A 20,875-nucleotide genomic window follows, 5' to 3' on the forward strand; every position below is an offset into this window, starting at 1 on the left:
ACCTCACCACCAGCATTTAAGTGCATTTGATTACTTCAGAAAGAAAGGGAGGGAATGTTTAGCATTTGACACACTGTGCCTTTCCTGATGTACTGCAGGCAGATGCATAAAGAGGCGACTTCTGTGTAATGGTGACAACGACTGTGGAGACTTTTCCGATGAGGATGATTGTCAAAGTGACCCCCGTCCCCCTTGCCGCGACAGAGTGGTGGAAGAGTCTGAGCTGGCACGGACAGCGGGCTATGGGTCTGTATCTCACATAAATGTGGAAACAGATGCAGCTGAGTGAAAACCATCTCCATCTCTCTCCCCATGTAGAAGGGTTTGTACAGAGGACACAAGTGGCACAGTCTCTGGGTCTGTATTCACTTTGAATTACACTTGATCTTGAGAGAAGTGCTGAGTCAGCATCTCAAGATGCTACTGGCCTCAGTAAGGGTCTGGAAAATGGACTAGATTATCGGGATGTTAGGTGATTACATCTCAGTGCAGTAGGAAATAAAAACTCTGACTTAGAAATCTCTGGGAGGCCAACACCAACATGACATGTTAACATTTGGAATGAATTGCCATAGCAACTGTGGTGATTCAATTCAAATACTTGAGTTGCTGGAAGATGTTATTCCACCAAAATATCTCCTAAATCTACGCCCGGGTATAATTTTTCAGAGGTTCCAGTATTCTGGAGTTGAGCAGGAGGAATGGGATTAGAGGAGGCAGTTCTGAAGCCAGAGGATGATGTGCTGAGGGTTTGGTTCTGGTAGTAGAAGATGACACTTCACTCGACTTCCATATAAAACTGAGGGGCTCTGGATAGGTAGCTGTGAGCTCAAAGGGGAAGTCTTAGACTTCAGAACTTGGTGTTATACAGAACAGAGACTATATGCAGAGATCGGTGCTCCAGGCATTGGGAAAAACAACACCTTCCTGAGGTCCTGAGCTTCTGTCCCATTTTACTCTGTTCTATATAGTGAGAGGGCATTTGGGGGATGTCCACTGATAGTCTGCCTCTGACCTGTTTTCTGTAAAGGGATGTTGGGTTGGTTTGTTGGCAAATTGTCCCCAAAAGACGCAGTCATTCTTCCACCTGTAGTATATCAACAGAGAGGATATATGGCTCTATTACATCACCTACAATGTAACAAGTCCCTTTATCCTCATGATCCCACTGCAAGGTTCACAGTAGGTGCTGAATAAATGCTTGGTAGGTATAGAAATAGGATTATTAATGACAATCTATTAATAAGTGCTTTCTACAATACTATCAATTAGCATCAAGTAAGCCTGAAACTAGGTCCCTAAAAAAAAATTCAGGGGCAAGACTCCAGTCCTGGGAATGCAGAGGGGGAAAGGAAAGAAGACGGGGTGGTGATGAGAGCAAGGCTGGTAGAGGGATAAGGTAGTTTCTCTGCCAGGGCTGATTTCTCCCCAGGGCACATTTGGCAATGTCTGGAGACCATGTCACATCTTAGAGGAGGCAGAAGTGGGGAGTGCTATTGTCATTTGGTGGGTGGGGGCCAGAGATGATGCTCAACATCTTCTAAGCCACAGGACAGCCTGCCCCAAAATGTCAGCAGTGCTGAGAGTGAGAAACCCTGCCCCAGGGTATTTGCCATTCCTAAGATAACGCCTGGATCAAGTTTAGCTAATACCAGAGGTGTCTCCTCTCTCTGGGCCAGATGAAACTTCTACTTCTTAAATCAAACTAAGGAAAAAATTCCAAGATACCAGAGAAAGCATTTCACACATCCTTTAAATACTTTGTGAAATCTTGTCCACACAACATTGAAGAATTACCCCTGGTGCCTTTGGCGCTCAGCCTAAACATAGGAACCATGAACTGAATGAGTGACTTTGGGCCCCAAGCTCAGCAGGCCCTCTTAGCATATGGTATGGGGGTTTCCAAAACTTCATAACCAGATCACTGCCTGATCAAATGAGTCCTGACAATGTTTGGTTGTTTTCCTCAGGGAGAGATTGTGAGTCCATGGTGAAAGCCCCTTACTACTTTATTCTGCTTTAGTTGAGATCCAAGAAACAGATTCCTCCTAATCTAAACAAAAAAGCCTGACATATGTTATTTATTCTCACTCACTGCAAATTTATAGTTTGTCTTATAGGAAAAGAATATAGAAATTTTGGCTCTCTTAGCTAAAAAACAATCATCCATAGTCTATTGGTTTCCTTTGTTCAGGAAAAAGAAAAATTTCTAACATAATATTTGCCAGGGAGTTTCATGATGAGGCTCCCAGAGCTGGCTAGGAATTCTTCAATCCCTCCTGCTCTACCCTGCAGGGGTGATGTTGGGCGACATCACAAGGCAAGTGAGGACGTGGGGAGCCAGGTTGGAGAAGGTCAGCAGCAAAGTGGAAAATGAGGTGGGCCCTGACAGAGTCAATCCATCAACATTTTTCATTAAATTTCCCATCACCACAAGCAATATCCTATAACAAATTTAGTTTTCATAAAACCTATTGTTCTGCGACAGCTTTCATTTGCATAACACTTTGAACTTTTAGAAATCTTTTCCCATATTCTGTCTCTATAGATTTTTAATATAATCCTGTGAGGTTGTTATGGGAGGTATTACATTCATTTTTACAGATAAGAACTGAGTGAAATAAACAAAGCCATTTGGCAAATTAGTTTCTAATAGAGCTAAAACCCCAAGTTTCTCTGACTCATACAAACTATATTTTCCTTCCACACCACCTCACCCTCTCCTTCTCCCCACCACCCACGGCATTCTCCCACTACACTACAAAACACTTCAGTCAACACCTAAACATCGAAGCAAAACTGAAAAATGAATGCCCGAAGCAGCTATTTATTTTGCAAGTATTTGAACTAAAAAAATGGAAGAGTGGTATGAATCGGTAATTAATATTTAAGAAGATGTTTTAAAACAACACACTTTGTTACATTTGTGAGAGTCTTCTGTCACATTTGTGATATTCTTCCATCCCATTTACATGACATATTATTTCCTATAATGTCTGTTATTCTTACGTGGCGCTATGGACGATACGAACGTGCTTATAAACTTTCTGCACAAGTCAGTCTGGAAAACGCCAGCAAGTCCTGTCAACAGTCACATACAGTTAGATTCTTTTACATATGAAAGTCACAAGCACTTATGGTAACAAATTCATACTTTTTTCATTTGACGGACTTCCTCATTCAAATTCTCCCTCAGGAGAATTCATTTGCATCACATGTGTTTCTGCCACTTGCCTTGTAGGCATCTGAGAGTACCCAGAAGTGTTTAGGGAAATCCCCCAAGCCATCTTGCAGTCATTGAAAAAACATAAATCCAAACCAGCTGCAACTGATGTACAATATGCAAGGAATTATTTTTTGTGATCTAAGCCTAACACCAGTTCTGTGAAGTGAGCATTCCCTTCAGTTCACCTGGCAAATTGGAACTGCCTGTGGTTCTGGAGGCAGGTGTGAAAACAGGCATCTCTAAGTGCTGCCAAAGAATACATTTTCTTTTTTTATTTCCTAGGTGATGACTTTCCATCCATGAGAAGTTTTCATGTTTCTTGGCAGAAAAAAATTGGCTCATTCTGGACTAGACTGGGTGTCTCTGTAGTAGTGGAACCAAGTCAAAACATTTTTTTCTTAGTTGTATTTTAGACTGTGAAGCAATGTCATTGTAACTTTCCAGAGGGCTCCAGCCAACTGGCCAGTTTGCTGTTTTGTAAAACAATAACCTCCAATACTAGGGTAATGCATGCCAAGGGATGCACAAAAACTTTTCAAGGGGAAGCGGATAAGTTTTGAGGTAATGGGTTCAACTATTAATTATTAATTATTTGAGTGATCTAATAGCATATCCTCAACTTCCAAATGTACATTTTTTTTTTTTTATAAAATTGGGAAGCCTGACAACCCAGCTGCATTCCAGTTGTCAACCCCATTCTCCTTTCCGCTTCCCATTTCTCAGTCATCTGCCTCTCATTTTGCAAGGACAGAGTACAATTCTCACCTGTCTCACATTTTACCATGGCGTGGAAAAACCAAGAAACAACTACCCATCTTGGTATTCAGCTGCACTCTAACACTTCGGAAATGAAGTAGTCTCCAGTTCTTTTATCAACAACATTGAAAGTTGTCCTAATCAACTGTCAGCTACTGGACTATAAGAATAATTCTTTTTTAATATTGAGCATTAATAATAATAATGCAAAGAAAGTAACATTCACATTGTCAAATAAGAGTACGTCTATTATAGAATGCTTTGACTCTGAGGTTCATTATGGAGTCATATTATTATTATTATTATTATTTTCCCAAAGTCTCAAAAAATAGACAACTAATATTTATAAATAAAAATAAAAGGTAATTTCAAAAAACAGATCATGCCAAATTTTATAGACAATAGAAAAAGAAGAAATACTTCAAAATCATTCTACTTCATCTGGATACACTTAATATTAAAATTGTAAAAAATATATTATTATAAAGGGGAAATTACAAACATATTTCACTTATACATGAGGATACAGTATCCTATATCCTAAACAACATATTAAGAAGTTGAATTAAAAATTAATGTATAAGAAATGTACTTTGATGATGAAGATTAATGTATTTAATATAAAAATGTATAAAATGTAAGTCTCTCTAAAAGTAACTTTTAAGAGTTAAAGGCATGATCTTCAAAATTGTCGAAGGCATAAAGACAGAGAATAAGTGAGGAACTGTCACAGATTGGAACAGACCAATCAACGTGAGAACTACGTGCAGTGTAGGATACTGAATTGGATTCTGAAATTTAAAAAAGAATTAGTAGAAAATGAATAAGATCTAAACAAGTCCTGTACTTTGGTTAAAAGAAATGTAACAAACCTAATTCCTTCGTTTTCATCATTGTTCTGTGGTTGTATAAGATATTAACAGAGTGATCAATTAAATGTAGAGGATATGGGAGTTCTTTGGATTATTTTTCCAACTCTTTTGTACATCTAAATGTATCTTAAAATAAAAAGTGGAAAAAATATTAAAGACAAAAAAAAAGAAATGTACTTTGGTCAAAATTAAATCCAATTTATGTGAGAATTAGTCAGTATTTTCTTTCTTCTTTTCTTTTCCTTACCCTCACCCCCTCCCTCCTTCTCTGTCTGCTCTCCCCTTCCCCCAGGCCCCATCATGTCATTCATTGTCATTAATTGACCTCACATCAAAGTTGAATACATAAGATTCCTAATTCTTCATTCCTGTGATGCTTCACTAAGGATAATGTGTTCCACCTCCATCTAGGTTAGTACAAATGCTGCAAAATCTCCATTTTTTTAATGGCTGAGTAATATTCCATGGTATACATATACCACAGTTTGCCAGTCCATTCCTAGGTTGAAGGGCACTTGGGCTGTTTCCACATTTTAGCGATTGTAAATTGAGCTGCAATAAACAACCTAGTACAAGTGTCTTTATAGTAAAAGGTTTTTTTTCTTTTTTCCTTCTGGATAGATGCCCAGTAATGGGATTGCAGGATCAAATGGGAGGTCTAGGTTGAGTTCTTTGAGGTTTCTCCATACTTCCTTCCAAAAAGATGATGTTAGTTTGCAGTCCCACCAGCAGTGTAAAAGTGTTCCTTTCTCTCCACATCTGCACCAGCATCTGTAGTTGTAAGATTTTGTGATGTGGGCCATTCTCGCTGGGGTTGGGTGATAGGGTGGTTTTAATTTACATATAAGAATAATTTTTGATGAAAGACTAGCAAGAGCTCTTTTTTGGTATATAACTCAGAAAAACATCACAGAATTACACGATACTATGGTAACAAAATTTCTTCCATTTTTGTTTACTTATTCATGTTAATAAAGTCGTTTTGCATTAACATCTACTTTTTAAAAAGTAGGAATCAAATTGATACCAAGCCCTGCCTCTTTCTAGCACTAAGTGGTATTCATTTATGAATTCAAGGACTAATCTATTAAATTTAAAAAGAAGCTCCATGCATTCCATTGAAATGGCTTGCCAATGAAATTTTTCTTATGTTTAGTAATGATTAAAAAATTTAATAATATATTTATATATTAATAATAATGAAGAATTTTTTACTACTTAGTCCTTATGGTCAAAGAACATTTAATATTTAAAAATCTTAGTTAATACCTTTTTATACAGAAAAGTATGACAAGATAACAATAAAAATTTTCAAGCATAAAACTACATGGTATTAATTAAAATTCTATGGTAGAAATGGAATAGAAATACAGACTCAAGCATAAGAAGAGGGCATAGCGTACTTAGGAAATCTCTGTACTTTCTGTTCAAAGAAAGTAAAACTTTGCTGTGATCTTAAAATTGCTCTAAAAAGTAAAGCCTATTAAAAAAGAAAAGAAATTCTATAAAATATCCTACTCTTAGGGAAATATCATTGCTATAGTGACCCACCATCAACAACAGTTGTTATATGCATTGAATTTGCTTTTTAAAGTGGCAAAATAATTATGTTTTAGAGCATAAGTATTTATAGCATTCTGGAGAATTAATTGTCAGAATTAATTAATTAATTAATTTCCCAGAATGCTATAAATATTTGCAACTACACTTTAGGTGAAAAATATTAAATGTCACACTAAAAATGTGCATGAAGGCATAGTTCATCAAAATTCATTTGTAGGGTACACAAGCAAAGTATCTGAAAAATACTAGCCAAAAACATTCCCTACTCTTTCCATCCCCAGGCTCTTGCCCATGCATTTCTCTTGCCTGTCTAGCCCCATCCTGATTTACTCATATTTCAGAGTCCACAACAAATCCTTCTTCTAACACTCTTTTTATGACCCTCTCATGGTGATCTCTTCCTCTTAAAGAGGAATGTACAACATTTGCACGTACTACTCATTTGGTACAAGTACAATCACCCCTCAGTACCCAAGGGTAGTTGGTTCAAAGATGTCCTGCACATACCAAAATGCTTGGATGCTCGAGTCCCTGATGTAAAATGAGGTAGTATTTCCATATAACCCAAGCATATCCCCCCCGTGTACTTTATCATCTATTCTGTTACTTAGAATACCTAACACAATGTAAACATTATGTACATAGTTATTATGCTGTATTGTCTGGGGATTAATGACAAGGAAAAACATCTATAAATATTCAGGAAAGATGCATTTTTTTTTTTTTTTTTTTTTGGCCCGGGCCGGGTTTGAATCCACCACCTCTGGTATATGGGGCCAGTACTCTACTCCTTGAGCCACAGCCACCACCCAAAAGATGTAATTTTTTTCGAAATATTTTTGATCCACAATTGGTTGAATCTGCAGATACAGACCCCACAGATATGGAGGGCTGACTGTATGTTCTTCCTTGGACTGTTTTTTGAAATTGGTAATTATATGTTCAACTCTCTAACTTGAACACAATTCTGAGGACAGAGTCTGTGTTTTAACTGTCTTAATATTACCCCCGTTAGTTGGTTACAAACACTATATAATATATAGATATAACAGTCACTAAGAGTAAGGCATCAATATAAAAAAGGTTATTTTCTTTGTTCATTGAAAGTAAAGAGGTAGAGAGTGTCCGTTAATGCAGTTACACAATAGGGCAGGGTTCACTATCAAATAAAGAAGATGTAGTTGAAGTCTTGTTTAAGAAGCAAACACAGATCATTTGTTTCCAATGTTGCTTGTCTTTGAGGTTGGAGGTGTGGCATCAAAACCTTAGTGATACAAAAATAAGTATTTATTAGTCATAAGACTGGGCTTGACTGGCAGTTCTGTCTTAATCTGCAATGGCTGGGGCGGTTCTGCTTCTCATTGAGGTTTGGGGATGAGCTGGGGTTACTGGAGTAGACAAGCTGAAGGGGAAGCAACTACCCATTGGAAGTCTTATACAAGGAAATGGCACAAGTACAAGAAAGCAAAAAGAACCACGAGACCTCTTCATGCCCAGCCTCTGAACTAGCCCACTGTCACTCTCAACTATATGTCATTAGCCAAAGCAAGTCATATGGTCAACCACAAAGCAAGTGGGAGGGAGGTGAACTATGCCCACAAGGAGGCGATGGCAAGAATACAGGGGCAACGAAGGATGACAAATTGAGAACAAAATTTCTCTCTACCATGAGGCATAAGATGTTTAAGAAAGTAAACAAAATGTATAATGTTCCTTTTCTTCCCCTCATATTTAAGTTAATAATTCTAATTTTTGTTCCTATATTAGAACTTCGGGATTATATCGTTTTTCATAAAAGGCATTTTTGGTGGCAAAGGCAGTGAGAGACGGTTAATCTTATCTATACATTAACCTTGAGAAAGATGCCAGGGTATCAATTCCTTAATGTGGCTTCCATTAAAATTGAATTACTATGTTCATTTTCTTTGCAGATTTAAAGTTAATTAAAAATGTGCTATTTATATAAAGATGTTGTTTTTAACCCACTGACAATCCACTTTCAATGATTTATCTTGGCTTAGCAATGGGTTTGTGTTAAGCCATCCACACTCTGACAAATTGCTCTGGAAACCAAGATCTGGATTTGTATCCCAGCTCCCTGGAGTCAGGAATGTGTTCTAGAGCAAAGGAAGAGTTTATGCTTTTGTGCCAAGCTTAGTAAGTTAGAGGTTTGAGGATCACACCTCCATTTTGGCTCCCCTGGCTTGGGGGCATTTATTTCAGTTACAGCTGAAATAGCAAGAATGGGTTCCTCCAGATTAACAAAGGTGAACTTCACAAAGAACTGACTACTTCTTGTTCATGTATTCTTTTTAAGCCTACAAATCAAATTTCATTTTATCAAGCAAAAGAAAATTTCTATTCATGCAATAAAGCTTGTCAAATAAAAATATTTTACTTTGGGAAGGAGTAAAATTTTGAGAATACCTTACCAGGATGCTGAAATTTTTGTGTTCGTATTGGAAAGTACAATAGGAATAATCAAAGTCTGGGGGGAATGAGCCTCTTAACAATCAGTGAGACAGCTGGAGGAAAAGGCTTACGTTTAAAGAGAACAAGGAGAGAGAGAAAGAGTCTCAATATTGATTCATAGATGAAAAATTACATGCATAAGATATATTGCCCCCTTGAGATGCTCTGTTCTCAAATAATTTAAATAGTTGGTATTACAGCATGAGCTCTTGGTTCACCAAGGGAGCTTAGGTAAGAGTTACAGCAGTGGAATTAAGCCTCCAGGAGCCAGCTGGTCCCAGGTGCCCTACTTATTGCATTTCTTTCATTGCACTCTAAACAGTGTCCTAGTTACCTAAAAGAGTTTATAAGGCACTTCTAAGGTTGACTTTCTGCCAGAAACACTGAGCCAAGGTGAACAGGCCCTTGCTTCTGTTCCTTATTATGGTGCAATCATATTGGGTGACGGTAACTGAACCGAAGCTGTCTCGCTTTTCCTGACTGCAGAGAACCGCCTTGCATTAGCTTGTGATCTTTCCACACCTGATAACCACTCTGTTCATCCTCAGAATCAACGTTTTAGGGATGGAGCCCCTAACCACACCTTTTGACAATGAGTTCTACAATGGGATCTGTAGCAGGGATCGGGATGGAAACACTTTGACATATTACCGAAGACCCTGGAACGTGGCTTCTCTGATGTATGAAGTAAGTCTCCTCAGAAGAAAATAATTTTTACTCTACACAATGTCATTCCCAAATCTTTAGAACCATCCATAGACTAGAGCCTCCCAACCCATTCAATGAATTAATATTTATTACCTGTAGTGATACCTTCTCTTGATCCAAGCAAGATATTATAAAGAATTATATACCTTAATTAGTGACCTTATTCTGGTAAGGTAAAAGTTAATTACCTTATTCTGGAGCTACAATAGTCTGTTTCTTAAAATGATCCCACTGGGGCAGGGCATGGTGGCTCATGCCTGTATCCTAGCCCTCTGGGGTTGAGGCATATGGATTGCTTGAACTCAGGAGTTTGAGACCAGCCTCAGCAAGAGCAAGACCCCATTTCTACTAAAAATAGAACAACTAGCTGGACATCATAAAAAAAAAAAACTAGCCACGCATTGTGGAGAGTGCCTGTAGTCCCAGCTACTCAAGAGGCTGAGGCAAGAGGATTGCTTGAGCCCAAGAGTTTGAGGTTGCCGTGAGCTATGATGAGGTCACACCACTCCACCCAGGGCAACAGAGTGAGACGCTGTCTCAAAAAAAAAAAAAAAAAAAACAGAGAGAGAGAGAGTAGGGAAAATTAGCTATACTTACTTAAAAATACACATTTTTTTTTACATTGGGTGGGACTCATAATATAAAAGCTTTGTTATTAATCGAATAAAGAAGACATTATGAGTCTTCTTTACCAAAGAAGACTTTTTTTTTTTGAGACAGAGTCTCACTTTGTTGCCCTGGATAGAGTGCTGTAGCATCACAGCTCACAGCAGCCTTGAACTCCTGGGTTCAAGCGATACTCTTGCCTCAGCCTCCCGAGTAGCTGGGACTACGGGAGTCTGCGACAACACCCAGCTATTTTTTAGAGATGGGAGTCTTGCTCTTGCTCAGGCTAGTCTTGAACTCATGAGCTCAGGCAATCCATGAGTCCTCTGAGTTATATAGGCATGAGCCACCATGCCAGACATTTCCCCCTTATTTTCTAACAATGTTATAAACCAATGTGAAGTTTGTAACCAGTGTTACAAACCAATTTGTTCTGTTGTATGAATGCTAAAGACTTGAGCACCTGGACCATTTTCTTTCTTTGTTTTTTATTTATTTATTTATTTTTGCATGTAGAATCACATTGCCATACTTCTTGTACCTGGTAAGTCCATAATAGAATCAGTTTCCCACACATCTGTGGGAACTGTTTTTGGTTGTTGATCTTTCTCCACAGTGCCAGGGTTATACTCTTTAAGCATGAAATTTTGGGAGCAGAAAACAATAATCTTTCTTAAAAGTATTACAGATTTTCTACATTTTTAAGTAGAATACGCCAGACCTGGTAAACTTGACCATTGCTCATGGGAAGAGGGTTATTGTTTTTTTATTTTGTTTTGGGCTCAGTCTGCACTTGACAGTTTCCCTGTCTTCACTACCATGTAACAGATAATGATAAGGGCTGGGGGGCGGGGGGGTCACCCAAGACCGATCCCGAAGCTATGTTTGGAAAGGAAGTACTGTTTTCCCTTATTCACAATGCTGGCAACAGCTATGTTTTGGCATTTTAGAATGTTTGGGACCTTAGAAAGATGGTGTACTGTTTACCCTGTGTATGAGTTACACCCTAGTGGGGTTTGGAGTAGCAGCTCATATTCAAACACATTACTATTTTGGTACCAAAACTAATGTTCACACATAGTGGGAGAAATGAAGACTATAAGTGGCTTTTTATCAGTCCAAGCCAGAGTAATACTTCCAAATGAGTTTTAGTATCAAGGTTATGGAAAAAAACAGGAGTGTGGACTTCAATATGTATTTGATGCCAACTGAGAAAAACGGGTGTGAGAATTGAGGGGAGAGTTGTTAAAGTCTCCAAATCACTCCCTTGGTGTTCCCACTGCTGAAGAACGTATTCAAATCTGTCATGGTCTTTGAAAATAAGCAGCCAAATTTGTTATAACCATATATAAAAGAACATGATAACTGGCTTATTGTACCCTCAATGAATCCCCAACAATAAAAAAAAAAAGAACATAAATTTACATGAGTAGAAATTGCTGTTTTAACTTAGAGAAGTTTTTTCCTTCAATTTCTATTAGTTGATGAAATATATCACCTATCTTCTTATGGCATGTAAAGGGAAATTATATATATATTATACTTCTTGATAGCCTATTACCAATGCCAACTTGATATATGTTTACAGTAAGTGTTCATCGAGTTTTGTCAGATTAATTAATTTTTAAAATCTTAAAAAAATATTTATTTACTTATTGTCAACAATTTATTGTCTTTTATTTTTTCAAAGAATTCTCCTGGCCCATTATCACATGGGGATAAACCTAGCTAGTAACCTCAGGTTTCCCCTGCCAAGCAGCCACCCCATACATGTTGCTGAATCCAATCCATCCCACAGCCTAAAGACAGGTGTCCCTTCTCAGACAAGAGCCACACCTATTTCAGAAGATATCTGAAAAGGAAGCTGAACCACTGATGTTACAATTCTCCCATTGATACCAGAAAATAACCAAATTGGCAAAGATTGTTTTTGTTAAAAGCTTTAATTTTTTTAACTAGGTTGTTTATTATAGTAGTTTTTCATATAAAAATATTTTTTTAATACAAATTTCAAACAGTACAAAAGATTATGCAAGGAAAAGTAAGTTTCTTCTCCCTCCGGATTTCCATCTCATATCTCAGCCTTCCAACGAGCTGGGACTACAAGCACAACACAGCTAGTTTTTCTATTTTTAGGAGACACAGGGTCTCGGACTCCTGAGCTCAAGCAATCCACCCGCCTCAGCCTCCCAAAGTGCTAGGATTAAAGACAAGGGTCACCCACTGTGCCCAGTTTATTACAGTAATTTTCTATGCACAGAAAAGCATTTCCTTTTCTAACAGCCTATAGAATGCAAAAGTTCAACAAGTTTTGAAGACAGGTGGCTTCAGAACTCAAGCCTTTCTACTTAAGTCCATCAACTTGTGTAAAATACTCAAAACAATGCTTGGCCCATAAGCCTTTAGTGAGAGTTTAGCTTTATTAATTCTTTAATGTCAGCAATCTGACTCTTGTGCCCCCATCACCTTTAAGGCCTTTGTTCTACTGTCTTTCAAATGATTGCTTGATTTTTTTTTTGTTCGTTTCTGCTCCATTTGTTTTGCTTTTGTTTTGTATCTTTTTTTTTTTTTTTTTTTTTTGAGACAGAGTCTTGTTGCCCCCAGCTAGAGTGCTGTGGCCTCAGCCTAGCTCACAGCAACTTCCAACTCCTGGGTTCAAGTGATTCTCCTGCCTCAGCCTCCTAAATAGCTGGGACTACGGGCACCTGCCCTTATACCCAGCTAAATATTCTATTTTTAGTAGAGATGGGGGTTTTACTCTTTTTTCTGTCATTTCAGGTTAATATGAGGATACAAACAACCAGGTCACAATATTTAAATTTGTTAGGTAGAGTTCTTCTTGTAGTTATGTCCAGTACCCAAAAGGTGTGCCATACACCCCTACATTGTACCCCAACCTCCCCCATTTTCTCTCCCCCTACTTGAATTGAAATTAGTTTTCCTCCTATGTGGGCATGAATTAGACTGTCTACTGGCTTCATATTAGAATTGAGTACATTTGATATTTGCTTTTCCATTCTTGTGATATTTTACCAAGAAGAATGTGTTTCAGCAAATCAAAACCTCTTTAGACATCATCTAATTCCAGTAAGATTAACCCACATAACAAAATCCCAAAACTATAGATGTTGGCATGGATGAGGAGGGAAGGGAACACTTCTACACTGCTGGTGGGAATGCAAGCTAATGCGACCTTTTTGGAAGGAAGTTTAGAGAATACTCAAAAAACTAAAAGTAGACCTGCCGTTCAATCCTACAATTCTTCTACTAGGTATATACCCAGATGATCAAAAATTACTTTACAACAAAGACATTTGCACCCGAATGTTTATTGCAGCCCAATTCATAATTGTCAAGACATGGAAACAGCCCAAGTGCCCATGGACCCATGAATGGATTAACAAATTGTGGTATATGTACGCTGTGGAATTATGCAGCCATAAAAAAAGATGGAGACTTCACATCTTTTATGTTTGCCTGGATGGAGCTGGAACATATTCTTGTTAGTAAAGTGTCTCAAGAATGGGGAAAAAACAGTATCCAATGTTCTCAATACTACTATGAAATCTATATAATCACCTACATCACATAACTATAGTGAAACATAACTATAGTCCAGAAAGTAAAAGGGAAGAGGAAGAGGAAGAGGAAGAGGAGGGAAGCAGGAGGAGGGAGGGTTTCTGGGGGGACCTCACCTAATATGCATAATGCAATGGCCATTTCAAAACTATTAAGAAAAGAATATAATTGTGATGGATGTGTTAATCAGTTCAATGTAAGCATTTCACATTGTATATCAAATCAATACACTGAACCCCATAAGTGCATCAATGTACAAAGTTATGATTTAATAAAAACAAAAATAAATATAAAAGAATGTGTTTCAGCTTCATCCGGGTTAATACTAAAGAAGTAAAGTCTCCATCTTTTTATGGCTAAATAGTATTCCATTGTATACATATACCACAGTTTGTTAATCCATTCCTAGGTTGGTGGGCATTTAGGTTGTTTCCACACCTTGGTGATTGTAAATTGAGCTGTGATAAACAATCTGGTACAAATGTCTTTATGATAAAATGATTTTTTTTTCTTCTGGGTAGATTCCTAATAGTGGGATTGTGGGATCAAATGGGAGGTCTAATTTGAGTTCTTTAAGGATTCTCCATACTTCTTCCAAAGAGGCTGTATTAGTTTGCAGCCTCACCAACAGTGTAAACGTGTTCTCCTCTCTCCACATGCATATCAGCATCTACAGCTTTGGGACTTTGTGTTGTGGGCTAATCTTACTGGGATTAGGTGATCTCAGAGTGGTTTTTATTTGCATTTATCTGATTATTAGAGACAATGAACATTTTTTCATATGTTTGTTAGCCATCTGTCTGTCTTCCTCAGAGAAGGTTTGGTTCATGTCTCTTGCCCAGTGACAAGGTGGGATTGTTTGCTCTTTTTTTGTTGATTACTTTGAGTTCTCTATAGATCCTAGTTACCACACCTTTGTCAGATTCATAACATGAAAACATCTTTCTCCATTCTGAAGGTTGTCTGTTTGCTTTGGTTGTTGTGTCCTTATCTGTGCAGAAGCTTTTCAGTTTAATTAAGTTCCATTTGTTTCTTTTTTGTTGTTGTTGTTGGCGATTGTCACTGAAGTATTCTTCATAGTCTTCCCCAGGCCAACATCCTCAAGTATTTTTCCCACACTTTCATCTAGAATTTTTATCATTTCATGTCTTAGATTTAAATCATTTATCCATCTTGAGTCAATTTTTGTAAGAGGTGAAAGATGCAAGTCCAGTTTTAAGCTTTTACATGTGATTATCCAGTTCTCTCAACATCATTTAATGAATAGGGATTCCTTTCCCCAGTGCATGCTTTTGTTTGGTTTATCAAAGATCAGATGGCTATAAGAGACTGGTTTCATCTTTTGGTTTTCTATTCAGTTCCAAATGTCTGTGTTTTTATTTTTGTGACAACACTATACTGTTTTGATCACTGGGATCTCGTTCTTACTAAAGGTGGTCTTGAACTCCTGAGCTTGGCCTCCCTCCTTGGCCTCCCAGAGTGCTAGAATTACAGGCAAGAGCCACCATGCCCAGCTTGCATCTTGTTTCAATAATACTTTGTTATTCTCTTTTAGACCAAAGCTGATAAAAATTTCAGAACTGAACATTATGAAGAACAGATTCAAGCATTTCAAAGTATCTTCGAAGAGAAGACATCAAATTTTAATGCAAATTTAGCTCTAAAATTCACACCCACTGAAATAAACAAAGATAAATCTGAAGAAGCTTCTAATAACAAAACATCCTCAAATTCTGAATATTCCCGGGGTAATTTTCAATTTTCATATTCCAAAAATGAAACTTACAAACTACTCTCATTATATTCTTCAAAGAAGGTAAGAGCAAACATCTAATATAGAGAATATAATAGGGTATGTTCAAACTAACCAAGTCTCCTTTTAAAAATTTAAGTAGTTAGATAGAGATCATAAGAGAGAAAAAGGCAACATATATCAAATCCTCAAATGTGTAGCTAGAAAATGAGGAAGAATACTAACTGGAGAAAAATCTGCTGGGATTTTTGGCAGCAGTACGTGAAGCAGATATTTGATGTTAGTGAGCAGGAAATATGTATTAAGAATGCAGAGCATACTTCTTAAGTGAGATTGTGATAACAGACCATTCGATTTATATAATCATCATACTTATAATAAAGAATCATTGCAATGCCTTAGAATGAAGACTACTATTTACTTACAAAGTGTGTCTCTAAAAAAATAATGCCATGAAATTACATGCATTGCACATTAAATTGGTCTAATTACTTTATAATCATATTTTTAATTTGAGATTTTTAAAATGTGTTCTTTTTCAATATTTACACCAGATTTTGAAGTTTGTCCTAACACCTTTGAAATAAACAAAAAACATACTTTCTGTAATCAGTATGATGCTGGAAAAATGCTCATTCTTCCTTTTCCAATATCACGTCATCTATTTGGGCAACCTTCTCCCATGCTGAAATAATTATTCACTTTTAGTATTTACATTATTCTTATTTGTATAATTATTTTGTATGAGTCTGCACTTGACCTCTACATTCACATGTGTACCTGCTCACCCACTCTCTAGGTGGAAAACTCTTTAAACCAATCAACAAATATTTAATTGTGGGCTTACTTTATGACCAGGCACTATCTTGGTTGCTTAGAATACTTTTGTGAAACAAGTTGAAAGAAATTTTTGTCCTCATGGAACTGAAAAATCAGCAGAAAGAGACAGCTAAGAACAACAAATATAATAGCAAGAAAAAAGCTATATAGTATTTAGAAAATAAAGGGTGCTATGGGATGAAAGGTGATTTAGAACAACATAAAGGAAATCAGGAGTGCCTGGAAAGCAGCAGCGTTAAAAAGGAAGCTCAAATAGGCTTCATTGAGGTGATACGGTCTGAGCAGAGGTTTGAAGGAAAAGAGATAGTAAAACAGATTTGAGATGATTTATCTAAAAGAAGGAACTGATGAATTCTTCAACATAGGAAAACTCGAATGTGATAAGTTGTTCGTATTGAACCAGAAGGAGAAAATATTAGACAGATTACCTTGAATCAGACTTTGAAGGAACTCAAAACCCATTATAAGAGTATCGTTTTTGTTTCTTCTGAGTGACAAGGGAGGCCACTGAAGGGTTTTGAATAGAAGATTTACATGCCTTAGTTTATTTAAAAGAATCACTCAAAGTACTCTGCCAAGAAGAGATGTGGATGCTAAGTGCAAAAACAAGGAGCCTGCTAAAAACTGTTGAAGGGGCCCAGTATAGTGGCTCACGCCTATAATCCTAGCACTCTGGGCTGAGGCGGGTGGATCACTTGAGTTCATGTGTTTAAGACCAGCCTGAGCAAGAGCAAGACCCCGTCTCCACTAAAAATACAAAAACAAAGAAAAATAAACAAACAAAAAACTGAGGCAAGAGGATCACTTGAGCCCAAGAGTTGGAGGTTGCTGGGAGCTATGATGACACCATGGCACTCTACCCAGGGTGACAGCTTAAACTCTCTATCTCAAAAAAAAAAAAAAAACTATTGCAGGAATCTGCTTAAGAAATGATGGTAGCTTCAACAGGACAGTTGTAGAGTCAAGCATGACTCCAAGGTTTTTGCCCTGAGCAATTGGAATGTTGGAGTTAATGGGAAAACTTCAGGTAGAGCAGGTTCGGAAAGGAAGACCAGTAGCTAAGTTGTAGTTAGCTTGTGTTTGCGATATCTATTGGACATCCAGTTGGAGATCCCAAGTGTGAGGTTGGTGTTACAAGGTTGGAGTTTGGGAATGAGATCTGGGCTTGAGCTATAAATTTGAGAGTTGTTGACTTACAGTCGTGGAGCTTTGTGACCTGACCAACAGTTGCTGTAGATAAAAAATAGAAGAAGATCAAAGACCCAAATTGGGGAACTTCAAAAGAAAGACATCTGGGGAAAAGGAGAAACTAGCACGACCAAGAAGTGCCCAAGAACTTTGCTACTCAGAGTGTGGTCCATGGAGCAGCATTGACATTACTGGGAAGCTAGATTTTGCAGGATTTTCTGATGATTTGCTCACATTTTATCCTTGAGAAGCTCGTCCTAGAAGACAAGATAAGAAGTTCTACCAAGAAGAAAAGGGTGATGAACTGCGTCAAATGTGCTAATATGTCAAAAAAGATAAAGTGTAAGAAGTGATCATTGGCTTTAGGACTATGAAGGTCATTGATGACCTTGACAACAGAAATTTTGTTGGATTAGCAAGGGCAGAAAAAGCATGATTGTATTAAATTCAAAAGAAGAGAGGAATTGGAATTATCCAGCATAGAAAATCCTTTCAAGAAATTTTGCTTTTAAATAAGACAATATTTACACATAGTAATAGAATGAGTAAAAATATAATTTAGTGTACCACTGAGGATTATGGAAAACTGCATTCCAACCCTCATCCGATGGCCTAATCCACCAGCATTTGCCATCATACAAACCAGGATGTGGTTATGTTTTGACAACCAACTAGTTCCTAACAAGTGTCCTCAGTTCTTAGGAATATTTTGTTCAAGTATCAGAATGTGGTTGCTAAAAAGTAGTTATTATATAAAACAAGTGAGTTCAGTTTTTCTCTAAGAAAAGACCCAGTATAAATACTAGAATATGTCTTGATTCTTTTCAACTATGGGGAATGAATTAAAATTAAGGAAGCATTCCTTTCCTCAGACATTTCTTCATGCTTCTTTAAACTGTATTACAAGGGCAATGAGGAGCTCTCCACAGAATTCTCTGCAGATGCAACATGTCTAACTGTCTTATGCCTTATGTCCTACTCATTTGTTTAGCCACAGATTTATCCAGAGGCCTTTGTGCAACTCTATTCTCTTTCCAGGATGTATGTACAAGCTTATTTGGAATTGTTTTTAATCCCTGATAAGAACAGCTAAATTTACATGAAAAGGATGGGAGAAAACTAAAAGAAGAAATCATGAAAGAAAATCAGAAGATAGTTTTACAAATTGGTTGCTTAAAAAAAGTTGAGCAGAGAGATCATGACAGTATGGAAGTTTTCATAAGATTGAGAGTATATTAAATATCATTGTATTATGTGACTTTGTGGCTAAAATGATAAACTTTTTGTTATGTGGATTTTAGCACAATAAGAAAAAATCTAGTTTAACAAGGAAAAAAGTTCTTTTACCACAGGCTTATAGCACTTCAGTATGGGAAAGAAGCTTAAGTGCTACCTAGGCAAGTGTTATTTAAGTAATCATTTTGTGGGTCATAAAATCAATTTACACCAGACCAGAAATTTTTAAAAAAATAGAATAAAAAAACATCTGAGTGGGGCTAGGTGCGGTGGCTCATGCCTATAGTCCTAGCACTCTGGGAGGCTGAGGTGGGTGGATCACCTGAGCTCACAGGTTCAAGACCACTCTGAGCCAGAACAAGACCTTGTCTCTAAAAGTAGCCAGGCATTGTGGCAGACACCTGTAATCCCAGTAGGTCACAGCTACTCGGGAGGCTGAGGCAAGAGAATCACTTAAGCTCAGGAGTTTGAGGTTGCTGTGAGCTATGATGCCACAGCACTCTACTGAGGGCAACAAAGTGAGACTCTTCTCTCAAAAAAAAAAAAAAACTGAGTGTATCTTACGTACTCTAAGTATAGTTTAATAAAGTCATGTTTCAGTTGTATATGTGTGCACGTAAGTTGTAATGCAAAACACATTTTTAAAATAAAGATATGTAGTCTGGCCCCAAAAAAGAAATTTTGTTTTTTGTTTTTAACAAGGGCAAAGATAGCAGTTGGTTGGACAACTGAGACCCAGGGAATTTTTTTTAATTTTTCTAAGGTAGAAGAAGAAACAACATATTTAAATAGAAATTATCTAAGAGGTGTCTTTGAAATAACTTGAGTTAAAGAACATCACACCAGCCGCCATCTCCTACTTGGCATCATGGCTGCCCTCGACCCCTTGTGAAGCCGAAGATCGTCAAAAAAGAGGACCAAGAAGTTTATCCAGCACCAGTCAGACAGACACATCAAAATGAAGCATAACTGGCGGAAACCCAGAGGTATTGACAACAGGGTTCAGACAAGATTCAAGGGCCAGATCTTGATGTCCAACATTGGTTATGGGAGCAACAAGAAAACAAAGTATATGCTACCCAGTGGTTTCTGGAAATTCCTTGTGCACAACATCAAGGAGCTGGAAGTGCTGCTGATGTACAACAAATCTTATTGTGCAGAGATTGCTCACAACGTTTCCTCCAAGAACTGCAAAACCATTGTGGAAAGAGCAGCCCAGCTGGCCATCAGAGTCACCAATCCCAATGCCAGGGTGTGCAGCGAAGAACATGAATAGACAGCTCATGTGCACATTCTATTTGTGTTTAAATAAAACCATAAATACTACCATCTGGCATTTTCCTTCCAAAAAAAAAGAGTATCACACCAAGAATATTCAATCATGAAAGGAGACTCAGGCTTCTCACCAGACGAAAATTCCCTTATGCCCTTTGTAATCAATTCCTTACCACCTTAGAGGTAACCACTTAACTGATTTATCAGATGGTAGCTTAGTTTTGCCCGTTCTAGAACTTTATAAACTACGTGTTCCTTTATTTCTGACTTATTTCACTCAGCATAATGTTTTCGAGACTTATTTATGTTGTTGCATGTATCAATAGTTTTTTCTTCCTTTTTATCACTAACTGGTATTCCATTGTGTGAATATACCACATTGTTTGTTGATTTCCCTGTTGGTGGACATTTGAGTTGTTTTTGATTTTAAGCTATTCTGACTAATGCTGCTATGAAATTCTTGTATGAATTATTTTGTGGACAATATTTTCATTGATCTTAGCTAGATATATAGAAATAGAATTGCTGATAATAGGGTAGATGTGTGTTTAACTTTATGAGAAACTACTGAAATGTTCTAGAAAGTGGCTATATTTTCTGCTATTACCACCAATGTACAATACTTACACAATCCTCATCAACATTTGGTATTGATATCATTAATATTTTTAATTTATCCATTCTAATGGATTAAAATTGTATCTCAAGGACCCTGCTAAAAAAAAATTCTTGTTGTGATTTTTTAAATTTGAAATAATGGTGATAAAACTCATACTTTTCTTTACCTGCTTTATAACAAAG

At 37.2% G+C, this 20,875-nt stretch overlaps 1 protein-coding gene and 1 pseudogene across 3 annotated transcripts in view; both read left to right on the top strand.

Annotated features, from left to right (window-relative positions):
- The window catches only part of C9 (complement C9), a 69,578-nt gene that overhangs the window by 24,046 nt on the left and 24,657 nt on the right, over nt 1-20,875 (top strand). For all 3 annotated transcript variants that reach the window (XM_053591820.1, XM_053591809.1, XM_053591830.1), the window contains exons 4-6: nt 99-246; nt 9,438-9,576; nt 15,338-15,598. In XM_053591820.1, coding sequence (XP_053447795.1) covers nt 99-246; nt 9,438-9,576; nt 15,338-15,598 — 548 coding nt within the window. The remainder of the gene's footprint in view (nt 1-98; nt 247-9,437; nt 9,577-15,337; nt 15,599-20,875) is intronic.
- LOC128586209 (60S ribosomal protein L32-like) lies at nt 15,605-20,869 on the top strand (annotated as a pseudogene).

The sequence above is a fragment of the Nycticebus coucang genome, chromosome 1, assembly GCF_027406575.1.
Source record: "Nycticebus coucang isolate mNycCou1 chromosome 1, mNycCou1.pri, whole genome shotgun sequence".
Taxonomy (NCBI): domain Eukaryota; kingdom Metazoa; phylum Chordata; class Mammalia; order Primates; family Lorisidae; genus Nycticebus; species Nycticebus coucang.